Source organism: Ambystoma mexicanum, chromosome 8 (genome assembly GCF_040938575.1).
Source record: "Ambystoma mexicanum isolate Mex_15411 chromosome 8, UKY_AmexF1_1, whole genome shotgun sequence".
Lineage (NCBI taxonomy): Eukaryota > Metazoa > Chordata > Amphibia > Caudata > Ambystomatidae > Ambystoma > Ambystoma mexicanum.
This window is the reverse complement of record NC_090929.1, coordinates 121,007,875-121,022,170: the sequence shown is the minus strand read 5'-3', so window position 1 is coordinate 121,022,170 and position 14,296 is coordinate 121,007,875. Positions and strand designations below refer to the sequence as shown.

General features: G+C 44.7%; 1 protein-coding gene across 2 annotated transcripts in view; it reads left to right on the top strand.

Moving 5' to 3' along the window:
- Nucleotides 1-14,296, top strand: part of ADGRD2 (adhesion G protein-coupled receptor D2) — a 1,057,913-nt gene that overhangs the window by 573,134 nt on the left and 470,483 nt on the right. For both annotated transcript variants that reach the window (XM_069609449.1, XM_069609450.1), the window contains exon 17: nucleotides 9,037-9,190. In XM_069609449.1, the coding sequence (XP_069465550.1) occupies nucleotides 9,037-9,190 (154 nt within the window). The remainder of the gene's footprint in view (nucleotides 1-9,036; nucleotides 9,191-14,296) is intronic.

Sequence of the window (14,296 nt, the reverse complement as noted above, 5' to 3'; positions counted from 1 at the left end):
ACGGATGTAGAATGTTCTTGCTTCAGATTCAAGGGATAGTCAAGCAGTTGTAAAGGTAAATTATTGATTGATAATGAAATGCCAATATTAAAAATTACCATGTAAGGAGTCAGACTACTTGAGAGTAATGCTATTGAAAATGTGCAATATAGCACAGTTCCCTGTGCCCATATATAGATTTCGTTTGTGGGTTATGAAATCGAAAAAGAATATATTGATAAATGTCATTATTCAAAAAGCTATACACTCATATCAATGTCGAAAGTATTACAAGGGACACAACACCTAAAATATCAATGAATCCATTCGGCTACCTTCACACTACCGCAAGGCCTAAAGCTAAATCCGGACACTTGACTCACCAGTGGCGGAATGTGGACGAATAGAGTGGGAATAGTGTTTGTGAGAAATTTTCATGTCGTTCGCCGTTTATTCTTCTTTGTTACTCAAGATGTTGTGTACATGTTCGAGGAAAAGTGCCGGCTGCAGATGCGGTATCGATCACCCCTCTTGTCCTCTAAGACTTGTTGGACGCTACTTTCCAGCTCATCCAGTGGATATCCGCAATGTCAGACCCATTCTCTTATTCGATCAACAGTTTTCGGGAATACATGCATTGTAGTGCCTTCAGATTTAGCATGGGTCTTCGAAGGGCAACCGCTAATCGAACAAGCAGGCATTGTTGAAAATTATGAAAAGTAAATATCGACATTATTATACAATCTTGACGAATAAAAATGTGATACGAAAGTAAATGAACCATACATTGTTCAATGCGAGGTTTGTTTTGGTCGCAGGAGCTATACTAGTTCATCATGTGCGGCTTAGTATTTGCATAAATTGCAGAAATGTATAAATGATGTGACTAAACTCTGAACATGTGACTCGTCCCTTGGATGTTCTGTCTTGCACGAGAAGGAAACATGCTTACATTATAGACTGAACCCCCGAAGGATGCTATTCGATGACAATTGACACAGATGAAAATAAATAGATCTATTGATAGCATAACAATGGAAACTCAAGTCAATATCAATGAGACCAATGAACATAGCACTATAGAGTACTCTGCTCGCAAATAGATAGAAATGTAAAAATCAACGAAATATGACTAGGATACATGGCCTTGCCTTGACCAACAAACAGTTGGATTCAGCAAGCAGAGCAGTATGTTGCAGGAGAACAGGTAGATGGCCACATGTAGCACACTGACGAGTTTGCTCGAAGCGGTCACAGAAGTTCACAGATAGCACGACGATGAGCAGATTAGCATAGATCTCAGTGGTTCTCAGGTAGCACGTTCAGGAGTTGACTTGCAAAGCACAAAGATGTTCTCATGAGACATATCAAGTGGTTTATAAAGTATTACAAACAGGGGTGTGTTTGTGAATGAATGACGTGTGTATGTCGTGGTATTATGTGGTTTGCCGGGGGCTGGCCAGCGTGAGGGAGGGGGGGTCCTGGCCGGACACACGGGGTCTGAGGAGGCCATGTGAGCGATGGGCCCTTGGCGTGGGATACCTTTTGAAGAGTACATGCTGTTTGACACGTTGGCCTTTCACGCCCCTGACAGCCCCCCATGGCAGCGCGCATCCACTGGCGCGAACTGCCTTTGATAGAGGAGGGTGGGATGGATGGGCCTGGGTCATGCAGATAAGGCACAGGAAGACTGCTGAATGGAGACACACTTATGTGGATTGCAGTGGGGCGGCCTGCTTCAAGGGGGAGCCCTGCCTGGAGACACAGAGTCTGAGGAGGCCATGTGAGCGATGGGCCCTTGGCATGGGATACCTTTTGAAGTTACATGCTGTTTGGAACCTTGGCCGTTTGCGCCCCTGACAGCCCCCCATGACAGCACGCATCCACTGGTGCGAACCGCCTTTGATAGAGGGGGTTGGGATGGATGGGCCTGGGGCGTGGAGATAAGGCACAGGAAGACTGCTGAATGGAGACACACTTATGTGGATTGCAGGGGGACAGCCTGCTTCAAGGAGGAGCCCTGCTTGGAGACACGGAGTATGAGGAAGGCCATGTGAGCGATGGGCCCTTGGCGTGGGATACCTTTTGAAGTGTACATGCTGTTTGGCACCATGGCCGTTCGCACCCCTGACAGCCCCCCAGGGCAGCGCGCATCCACTGAACTTGTTGTTTTGGACTTTTGTTTTTGTTAAACTAACCAATTTTTTATACTTTATATAGTTATACTTCGCCTTTGATAGGGGAGGGGGTGGATGGATGGATGGATGGGCCGGTGGGCGTGCAGACAAGGCACAGGAAGACTGCTGAATGGAGACACACTTGATTCATTTTAAAAATCGAAACAACCGTTGTTAAAATATATGTGGTGTTTTGTTTTGTTTCTTTTTTTGATGGCACAGAAATACAAACCTTTACACATTGTACAGGTCAGGTTGCAGCACAGCGAGGGAAAATCCCCTGTACTGATCGCTGTCACTCGGGAAAGTTTCTCTTATGGCACGAACGGCACAGGCGGGTATTACTCTTCGAACGTAGTGTCCAAGCCTCCCGTGAAGCCACCATGTAAAGGTACGATAGGCCACCAGCCGATACCACCTGTGAAAAATAATGATACAAACTGTTTTTAAATGACCAAGATAAGTTGATTAAACGTTTGTTGTCAATGACAATTCTTGAAACTAATGGCATTCTGCTTGGACAAATGCTATCTAGACACTGCACACTATTGAGCGACTTTCATGCGTTAAAATGATATGTAGATGTAATTTCGGATATAGGAGACGACCATGAAGTAATATTGGCATCACAAGCAGATTATACTTACTTGTTACTCGGATTACGAGGACGAACAGTTGCGCGAAGTTCGTGCATAAGCACCATCATTATCCTCAACATGGACCGTGTGAGGCAGGCTGCCCTGAAGTCTGGCAGCTCGGTGATGCATTGCGGTCGTGGCTAGCCTTCCGAAATGTAGGCCACGCATCCCGAGTTTTCACAACAGCAGCAGTTCTCCTCCTCGGTTGGCATTATATCGCACCGATTGCATGTGCACCAGGTGGAAACACCTTCCATGCGACTAGGTACAGTGTCTTCATCCGTTGATTCGTCCTGCCAACTGCCATCCGAAGCCCCATCGTTTTCGCATTTTTCCCTTTCCAGTAGTTCCTCCTCGGTATACTCGGGCTCGTACATGTATGGCATTATTGTAGCCATTGTGTGGTAAACAAACTAAAATAATTTATAGCGATGGTGCAGGTTTTCACACGGGCTACAAGCGGCAAAGGTAGCTGACCAGAGCACAGAAACGAGTCACAGAATACTCAAAGTAACACAGAGAGAGGAATGGAATCGAAAATCGCTGCTGTGTGTTGTGAAACGGTCTGTTTATACTTATTGAGGAAAGAGGCGTCTTACCATTTCCATGGCGACACGTCATTAGCTGAAGCGCAGCGATTGTTGACACGAGACGTGCTCTGGCGTTGTGAAATGGGTGGTACGCATCTGCTGATGACAGGCTCAGAGGCGGGGGATATGATTTAGTGCCGCAAAAGCAGGTCAGCCAGGGCGATGTGGCAAGTGATAGGATTATCACAAAATGGCAGCGCCCTGGTGCCTGTTTTCGCGTGCGTTTAATTGACGAAAACTCGGGTAAGGTCCATAGGAAATTTTTCTAAAATCGAGCGACTTAGGCTTAAAAACACATGGCCGACCCGTAGGGACAATACACATTTTTGACCAAACCATTCCTTTAATCATAACTACACAGCCACTAACGTGGCTGTGTAATAATATATATGATATATATATATATGATATACCGGATCTCTCTTAGCCTATCCATTGAGCTAAAGGCGCAACGGCCAGCCAATAGTCACTTTTGAATTGTTAAGGGTCAGTAAGTTTTGTTATATGTTTTTTTTTAGGCCCAAATGCTTTGTCTTGCACCAGAACTTGGCTATTGCAAAATTGTGGTTTGTCAGTGGAGGTTTCTGTGACCAGTTTAGAAGCTAGGTTTTGAGGGAGCAAGAACGATGCTAATTGTTTCCAGAAGCCTATAGGTTTGTTTGTTTGTGGATATCTTCATGGAGCATATTTTTGATGGGCAGCAGAAACTACATTAGTCATCACTCATTGACAGAGACAGTCAATGTGAGAAGATTGCCACTGACAATAGGCACCTACTGAAATTAAACACCCACTCACAGTAGACACCCATTGACAGTAGATGGAAATTGAAGGTCATGATCCAGCAAACAGACACTCACTTCACGGAGACAACCATTTACAGTAGAGACCCACTATGTTAAGGATTTCAATCAAGCAATACACCCTGGTCCCAGCCTAGTATGTAGTGTGCACATGAAATACTTATTTATTGTGTCTATAGGTTCAATATTCTGAGTGATATACCACTCATATCACACACCTCCTCAAAATACCCCGAGGCCATAATGGACCGGCAATCAGGCTGGTTGGTAAAGGTACGATTTATGTATTTATTTAAAATTCAAATCAAACACAGGTTTTAATATATATGGGGCAGCAATCACCAATGTGGTGACAGTACAATCAGAAAGTAGGTAAGGCAATTGATTTCACTTTTGAGCAGCACAAAAGATAAAACACAGAGAAAAGAACAGTTTTGGCTTGTGAAAAGATAGCGCTAAGGTTAATATTTCCCCCTGCAAATTTCTCAACTCACAAAGAAGCAATTCTACCCAGATGTAAGTAAGCAGTCGGTATTCAGGAATAAAGAACAGTGTATAGGGTTTAAATGCAATCTTCCCTCCCCAAACAAGAGAGAAAAACGTTTTTTGGAAATGAACACTGTGAAAATAACAGTTGAAAAATGGCTTAGAAAAAAAATGAAAAGTATGCAAAAATCCTTAAATTGATATAAATTCCTATGGGAGCAACACTGAAAAGGTCCTAACAAACATAAGCTACAATATGAACAACAATAAACACTTTGAAACAGAATGGAATTTTGGAAATACTTTGAGTTGGAAATCACATGTGTAAAACTGTTGCAGAAATGCAAATTCCCGCCTAATTTTCACTATGCGATTTTTAAGACAAATGGGTCAAGGGGTTTTAGGGTAGGGATGTAGCTACAGGTCTTAGGTTTAAGTCAGAGTTGAAATTAAGTCTCTAGCTATAAAATTGTGAAAGTTATACAAGTTTGAATGAGAGGTGTTTTTGAGAAAAATAGAACAGAGACATATGGAAAATCAGTTTTAAAATGACAGATTCCTTTTACTGAAACTAGAGTAAGGCTAAGAAAAAGAAGAATTCCACCTGTGAATCTCCACAGTTATGCACGGCCGCTTGTAACACTTCACGTGGCGGATACTACGTTTTCTTTATGGGAATTACTTTATTTAACCCAAATCACTAATGGCTTATGTTCAAGAAAAACAAATGAGATAATCGGCGCTAACACTAAGAATTACAAACAGAATTGCAAAAATGGTTCTGACAAGATTATAGGTTCTTAAGTTAAAGATGGGATGGTTGAGATATGACGATGGGACTAGGGAGGCAAGATATGCTATAGTTGACTATGATTCCTATTGATACTTATAGTCCTCTTTAAATTAAGATTGGACCGTCAGGGTTCTGGTCATCCGGATCGGGTCTACAGACAGCAGGGTACTTCTGGTGGAATTGGATCAGCTGGGTGGTTCTGGTCAATTGGACTGGCACCTCAGACTGGACTGGACTGGATTGGATTGGCCCTTCTGGTTGCTGAACACTGTAGATCAGTGGGATGGCGAGTTTCAGCAGGCAAGCATGAATAGTAGCAAGCCAGACTGGATCAAAATTGCTTCCCTGAAGTTTGGGATGGTTCAGGATTTGGGCCTAGCTGAAAAAGAGTTCAGCAAATGCTGCGGCCTGGGCTTGGTAAAGAAATCTGGAATCAGTGGCAAGATGAAGAATTCAGGAACAGATGAAGAATTCTGGAACAGAGCGTCACACGGAAATCAGGATGGAGTCAGGAATCAGTGTGTCTCTGTGTGTTGTGAGGTTCCCTTATTTATCCTGCCAAGTGACATCACAAAGTTTATGGTAGGGGCAGACTTACAACCCACAAGGCTATGATTGGTCAAAGGCACAGTTCCCTCCTTGCTCTTTGCTGGTTGGATGACAGAAAGAGTTGTCCTGTTTTATGATTTGACTTGGGAAACTCCCACAGTTATTTGGACTACATTTTAACTTTCCCAAAAATACACATTTATATACTTATGCCCTCAAATATAATTGGGCACATACATTACATATTTTGTGGGTTATCTTTTCATCCAACTCCCAAATCGGTGACACCTGGTGTTGTCTTTCTATTAATTTTTGTCAATTTTGATCATAAAGGTTTGGCCTAACAATTCCTAACTCGGTACATATATGAGGGTACTCCCAGGGAATGGAACATCCTGCCCCACCCCTTTAGGGATGAGTGTTCAAACCTGCCATTGTCTTTGCTTGAGCCACAGACGAAAGTCTCATGAGGTCCTTTGTTCTGAGCATGCAAAACCTCCCCAAAGCAATTAAGCCTTCCTGCCAGCAGTGGAGTGTCAATCTGAAGTGTCAAGCTTTCCCAGGCTGAGAACTGTCAAAGCAGAATTGTAATAGTCAATTAACTCAAGACTGGGTTTTAACCATAAGTTACCTACATCTTTCATTAAAACATATACATTGAACACAGTTTATAGGGGATTCTTACATTAGTAATCCTTTGACATTTCTTAAATAATTAAGCCTTTCCATAAAAACACACTTTTAAAACAGGCGATTTTGCACTTTCTTCATGGAAAAACACATCAAACTGAGTTCTTTCAAATCTGATTTTCTTATGCAGCACACACATTTTATTCAGCACCAGTTCTTCCCTTGAGTGCTGGGATTTGCTTGCAGTCTTTGTAGTACCCGTTTAATGTCAGTGATTCAATGGAAATAAATGGATCTTGTGCCAAAAACAGCACTTTTGAAGCTTGCAGAGCTACATTTTAAAAGGCATTTTCGGTTTTCAGCACAATCCTGCTGCTTTGCTCATGTTGAATGTAACAGAACCCACTGGCATGCTCCTGCAGTGAGAATTCTGTTTTTACCCCCACTTTGACTGTGTGTGGCAGGTTTGCAGCCTTTCCTTGGTTGTGACCCAAACGCGGTTTTGCAGATTTTGGCACGCACAGGAGTCAGCACATCCATTTTGGGCTGTTTCTTTCACCATTTGGAAAGTGATGCAGTGGGGCACATTGGAGTGGGTCAAAATATCCCACAACTAACAGTAGACACCCATTGGGCCTCATTACGACCCAGGCGGTAAGTTACCGCCTGGGTCGTACCTTTACCACCATGGCGTAAACTACGTTTACGCCATGGTGGTTGGCGGACTTACCGCCCCATTCCGAGGTTGGCGGGGCGGTAAGTCCCCAATCCCCATTTACCCTTCCCCATTCCCATTTTTGCCCCATAGGGCATAATGGGAGTGGGGAAGGCGTTAATTACGCCGCCGTAAATTACGGTGGCGTAATTAACAACAAGGTCCCTTAGCGCCATGGATTTTAACACCTGCTAAAAGCAGGTGTTAAATCCTCCATGGCGCTAAGGGACCTCGGAATCAGGCGGTAAGGGTCGGCGCTGTTTACGCTGCCGTAAACCCCTTACCGCCTGGGTCGTAATGAGGCCCATTGACTGTAGATACCCCTTACCAATACAGCACCATCAGACATATACAACCACTAACCGAAGACAATCATTGATTGTAAACATGAACGGACAATCAACACTGATTAACAAAAGATAGTGATTAGAAGTAGACACCTATTAACAGTGGACACCAAATGGCTGTAGATACCCATTGACAGTGGACACCCACTGACAGTAAACAATCATTAACAGTGCCCACCTATTAACAATAGACACCTACTGACTGTAGAGACCCCTTAACAATGCAGGACTTTTATAAATATACAACCACGAACAGTAGACAAGCATTGACTGTAGACAAACACGGACAGTCAACGTTCAACCATAGATGGTGATTATAAGTAGAAACCCATTAACAGTAGACTGCAATTGGCCGTAGATACCCACTCGTGAAAGTTAGGCTTTTCAAGTAGACACCTGCTGAGAGAAGAAAGCCAATGGCAGTAGCCACCCTATGATATATGCCAATTAACAGTAGATAGACATTGGGCCTCATTACGACCCAGGCGTTAAGGGGCTAATGGTGCCGTGAAAGGCTGCGGCGCCGTTAACCCCTTAACGCCTTACTACGAGGTCCCTTTGCGGCTCCCGACCTGAACGGCTGGTCTGGACCAGCCGTTAAAGTAGGGACTCGCAAAGGGACCTTGATGGCAATTACGGTACCGCAATTTGCGGTACCATAATTGCTGCCTTCCCCATTCCCATTGAGCCCTATGGGGCAAAAATGGGAATGGGGAAGGGTCATGGCGAAAGGGGAAATTACCTCCCTGCCAACATTGGAATGGGGTGGTAATTCCCCCTTTTCCATGGCGGACTCCGGCATGGACATGCTGCTAATAGCACCATGGTTTAGCGCCAGATTCCTAATGAGGGCCATTGGCTTTAAAGGTCCCTGGACAAGGAATGCATTGTATACTCTGCTGACCACTGCCATATTAGAACTGGATCAGGCTCTACAAGGCATTTAAAGAATTAAAAAGAGAGAAATAATACATAATGACAAAACTGGTAATTAGAAAGGGGGTGCTGCTATTGCCAAAACTATGATGGCCTTTTAATAATAACGCCTATACAAAGAAGAAGCATCTCAGAATTCATCATATGTTTAACTAATTACTGTATGAATAAATCTATACATATTTAATTGTAACCGAGCATACATTTATCCAAGCATATGTCAGGGAACAAAGGTTCGAACTGATGTGAAGGATGAAGACGCAGCACTTATAGCGATCAGAGCAGCTGGCGCCTCCGGCGCTCTGGCGCCATTTGTTAATGATTTCTTTGTCTATTTCTAGAGTGTCATTCCATTCTTAGGTTCATAATAGCATATTCTGTGCCTCTCATCAGGTCGTGTGCATTACCGTGACGGCGTTCCTCCATCTCTTCTTCATGGCCGCCTTTGCTTGGATGCTCGTCGAAGGCCTTCTTTTGTGGAGTAAGGTTGTTGCAGTTAACATGAGCGAAGACAGGAGAATGAAGTTTTACTATGTAACTGGTTGGGGTGAGTGTATCTTTCATGTCTCATCAATGCATACATTCCCGCCACGCCGCTTTACAGCATATGTTCGATAGCAGGGCAGCTGTCATATCCATGAGGACTTGTCCAGGAAAGAAGCGAAGCTGATTGAATGCAGTGGACCACCAACGCATGCCCTTATGTGTTGACGGTTCAGTGCATCCAACTTTGCAAGAAGGTCTGCTTAAGTAACGTAAAACAAGGCCAAATCGTCTTTACTCTGTACTTTTTTGCTCCATTTTGGATCAAAGTAAACGCCGCCTGCAAATTACGCTTTGCCAATAGCGTTGACTGATCGATTCCTATAGAATCTGCTTGCTCGTTATCAGGTGCGAATGCAAGGCAGGTCCCTTAGCATCATTGCTGTTACACCTGCATGAAAAACGTTTGCAGACATAGGAGACTTTGCTCTTTCACAGCGGGGGAGGAAAGCACAGAGGAGACGCAAACTCCGCTCTGTGCCACTTGTTCTCTTTGGAAGACGATACAAATGGACAGAAGCAGTAAAGCATGGTGTGAAAGCACTACACCTTGCGTTTACGCCTTATTTTATCACTCTACCCAGTGTAAAACGACCCCTTTAAACTCTATGGCGGTGGTGGGAAGTCTATGGCGGTGGTGGGAGTCTAGACAGCACAGAAAATCTTGAGCCTTTTGTCACCACTCCGCCCAGTGTAAAATGATCCCTTTGAAGTCTATGGAGGTGGTGGGAGTCTAGACAACAGACACATCTTGAACCTTTTTTCATGACTCCGCCCAGTGTAAAAAGACCCCTTTGAAGTCTTTGGCGGTGGTGGGAGTCTAGACAACACAGACACATCTTGAACCTTTTGTCACGACTCCGCTCAGTGTAAAACCACCCGTTTAAAGTCTCTGGCGGTGGTGGGAGTCTAGACAACACAGACACATCTTGAACCTTTTGTCACGACTCCGCCCAGTGTAAAACGACCCGTTTAAAGTCTCTGGCGGTGGTGGGAGTCTAGACAACACAGACACATCTTGAGCCTCATGTCACAAATGGCCTTTTCACCCACCCCAGCCCCCACCCTCCAGCCTCCTCCTCCGGGTTTCATAGAATGCATTATCCAGAAGTACTAAGCAAAATGAAAGTAGGTAGTGCCCTTAGCCCCTCAAAATACCAGAAAAGATGGAAACCATATAATCCTACAGTATACATTATAAATGATTCATAATATTTTGACTTATGTTCAAAGATTCTTATATTAATATAGAATCTAATGGAGGCAGCAGACTGAAATAAAATATTTCTTTATTATACAAAAATATATAACAATGTACACATATCAAGTGCGTAATATAACATTAGATATGCCAGCTACATATTTAAACATGAGGAGTGTGTCTCACCAAATTTGACTACAGAGTATAAATGGTCTGCTCCCAGTGAGGTAAGAATGGTCTTCGAGCTGGGGCAGCCAAGCATCGTTCTCCTTGTCATGATTCCTCTACTGTAGACTATCAATTTTCTAGTTTCGACATCAGTCACAGTCTGACGCTTTGATGCAAGATTTATGGACCGACCATGGATAACCAGCACGTTTGTGATCTAATGGCCAAGTGGGCCTTCTCTTAATGCCCTTTGCCTCACAATATCGTGCAGGTAACAAACAACAGTTGAAGACGATGAGACGATGAACAAAGCATCAGCTAACTGAATTCTTGAAGGCTTGGTTGAAAATAGTTGAGAATTGCAATAGTTAGTGCCAGCCTATATTCTTTAGTCTCACCTGTGGCCGTTGGAAAGATTTTTCCTTTTCGATGTGGCGAATGCAAATCTTGTTAAATATTTATTTAAAAAACTCTGATATTTTGCTACTGTAAAAGTTGAGGCATTTTCGAGTCGAGAACCATAAATTGCATCTTTCTTTAGCCGAGTTTGTCGGTGTGGCCAAAAACCGTGGTAATGCAGTGAGATCGAGCAATGAGCAGAATGATGGAGAAAGGAAAGTGGGATGGAGCAATGAGTGGAGTCAGGCAGATCGAAATGTGGGATAGAACAATGAGCAGAGTGAGGCACATAGGAACATGGGATAGAACAATTAGCAATGAGCAGAGTGAGGCAAAAAGGAACGTGGGCTAGAGCAATGAGCAATGAGCCGAGTGAGGTACAGAGGAACATGGGATAGAGCAATGAGAAGGGTGAGGCAGATAGGAAAGTGGGATAGGACAATGAGTAGAGTGAGGCATTTAGGAAAGTGGGACAAAGCAATGAGTAGAGTGAGGCAAATAGGAAAGTGGGATAGAGCAATGAGTAGAGTGAGGCAGATCGAAATGTGGGATAGAGCAATGAGCAGAGAGAGAGGGAGATAGAAAAGTGGAATAGAGCAATGAGCAGAGTGAGGGAGAAAGGTAAGTGGGATGGAGCAATGAGCAGAATGAGGCAGATCGAAAAGTGGGAGATAGCAATGAGCAGAGAGAGGGAGATCGAAAAGAGGGATAGAGCAATGAGCAGATTGAGCCACATAGGAACATGGGATAGAGCAATGAACAATGAGCAATGAGCAGAGTGAGGCACAAAGCAACGTTGGATAGAGTAATGGAAAGAGTGAGGAAGCTAGGAAAGTGGGATAGGGCAATGAGTAGAGTGAGGCACATAGGAAAGTGGGATAGAGCAATGAGAAGAGTGAGGAAAGTGGGATAGGGCAATGAGTAGAGTGAGGCACATAGGAAAGTGAGATAGAGCAAAGAGCAGAGTGAGGCACATACAAAAGTGGGATAGAGCAATGAGCAGAGTGAGGCACAAAGGAACCTGGGATAGAGTAATGAGAAGAATGAGGCATATAGGAAAGTGGGATAGGGCAATGAGTAGAGAGTGGAACTTAGGAATGTGGGATAGAGCAATGCACAGAGTGAGGGACATAGGAAAGTGGGATAGAGCAATGAGCAGAGTGAGGCACATGGGAACGTGGGATAGAGCAATGAGCAGAGTGAGGCACATGGGAATGTGGGATAGAGCAATGAGCAGAGTGAGGCACAACGGAATGTGGGATAGAGCAATGAGAGGAGTGAGGCACAAAGGAATTTGGGATAGAGCAATGAGCGGAGTGATGCATATAGGAAAGTGGGATAGCGCAATGAGAAGAGTAAGGCAGATAGGAAAGTGGGATAGTGCAATGAGAAGATTGAGGCAGATAGGAAAGTGGGATAGAGCAATGAGCAGAGGGAGGAGGATAGGAAAGTGGGATAGAGCAATGAGAAGATTGAGGCAGATAGGAAAGTGGGATAGAGCAATGAGCAGAGGGAGGAGGATAGGAAAGTGGGCTAGAGCAAAGAGCAGAGGGAGGAGGATATGAAAGTGGACTAGAGCAATGAGCAGATTGATGCAGATAGGAAAGTGGGATAGAGCAATGAGAAGAGTGAGGCCGATAGGATACTGGGAGATAGCAATGAGCTGAGTGATGCAGATAGGAAAGTGGGATAGAGCAATGAGAAGAGTGAGGCAGATAGGAAAGTGGGATAGAGCAATGAGCAGAGTGATGCAGATAGGAAAGTGGGATGGAGCAATGAACAGAATGAGGCAGATAGGAAAGTGGGATAGGGCAATGAGAAGAGTGAGGCAGATAGGAAAGTGGGCTAGAGCAATGAGCAGAGCGAGGAGGATAGGAAAGTGGGCTAGAGCAATGCGCAGAGCGAGGAGGATAGGAAAGTGGGCTAGAGCAATGTGCAGAGCGAGGAGGATAGGAAAGTGGGATAGAGCAAAGAGCCGATTGATGCAGATAGGAAAGTGGGATAGAGCAATGAGCCGATTGATGCAGATAGGAAAGTGGGATAGAGCAATGAGCATAATGAGGCAGATAGGAAAGTGGGATAGAGCAATGAGCAGAGTGATGCAGATAGGAAAGTGGGATAGAGCAATGAGCAGAGTGAGGCACATGGGAATGTGGGATAGAGCAATGAGCAGAGTGAGGCACATAGGAACGTGGGATAGAGCAATGAGCCGAGTGAGGCACAAAGGAACATGGGATAGAGCAATGAGCGGAGTGAGGCACAAAGGAAAGTGGGATAGAGTAATGTGAAGAGTGATATGATATGATATGATATGGCATTTATAACGCGCCTATACACAGGTGTTTCAAGGCGCGACGAGGCAGGGAGGGGAGGAACAAGGGGAGACAGACAACGATCCTACTAGGCCAGGTGTCATTCAGATCGCGCAAGTGCAGGGGTGGGGGAGGGGGAAAAGTGCAAGGGGAAGGGGAGGGGGGGAAGTGCAGTACAAGGTAAGTGGCGTAAAGTAATACATAAATAGGGCCAGCTGGTGGCAAGTGCAAGGTAAGTGCAGAACAAGTGCTGGAAAAGGGGGGGGGCTGTAGGGATACAGAGACAGTCCCGCAGTGCAGAGGGGATTCCAGGGCATCAGTGCAAGTGGAGAGTGGCTGGGCCCAGGACCGAGGCCGTTAAGAATGGTCCAGTTGCAGAATCAGTGCAGTTTCAGTGAAGAATATTAGCTGTTCAGCAGGGGAGAGGGAGAGAGAAAGCAGAAGCAAAGAGGAAGGTTTTGAGGTGCTTCCGGAACCGGAGATGGTTCTCCTCAAGTTTCAGGGAGGCAGGAAGGCTGTTCCAGAGGGAGGCCCCTGCCGTGGAGAGAGATGCAGATAGGAAAGTGGGATAGAGCAATGAGCAGAGTGATGCGGATAGGAAAGTGGGATAGAGCAATGAGCAGAGTGATGCAGATAGGAAAGTGGGATAGAGCAATGAGCAGAGTGATGCAGATAGGAAAGTGGGATAGAGCAATGAGCAGAGCGAAGAGGATAGGAAAGTTTGATAGAGCAATGAGTAGAGCGAGGGGGGAAGGAAAGTGGGATAGATCAATGAGCTGAATGATGCAGATAGGAAAGTGGGATAGAGCAATGAGCAGAATGAGGCAGATAGGAAAGTGGGAGAGAGCAATGAGAAGAGTGATGCAGGTAGGAAAGTGGGCTAGAGCAATGAGTAGAGTGATGCAGATAGGAAAGTGGGATAGAGCAATGAGTAGAGCGAGGGGGATAGGAAAGTGGGAAAGAGCAATGAGCAGAGTGATGCAGATAGGAAAGTGGGATAGAGCAATGAGCAGAATGAGGCAGATAGGAA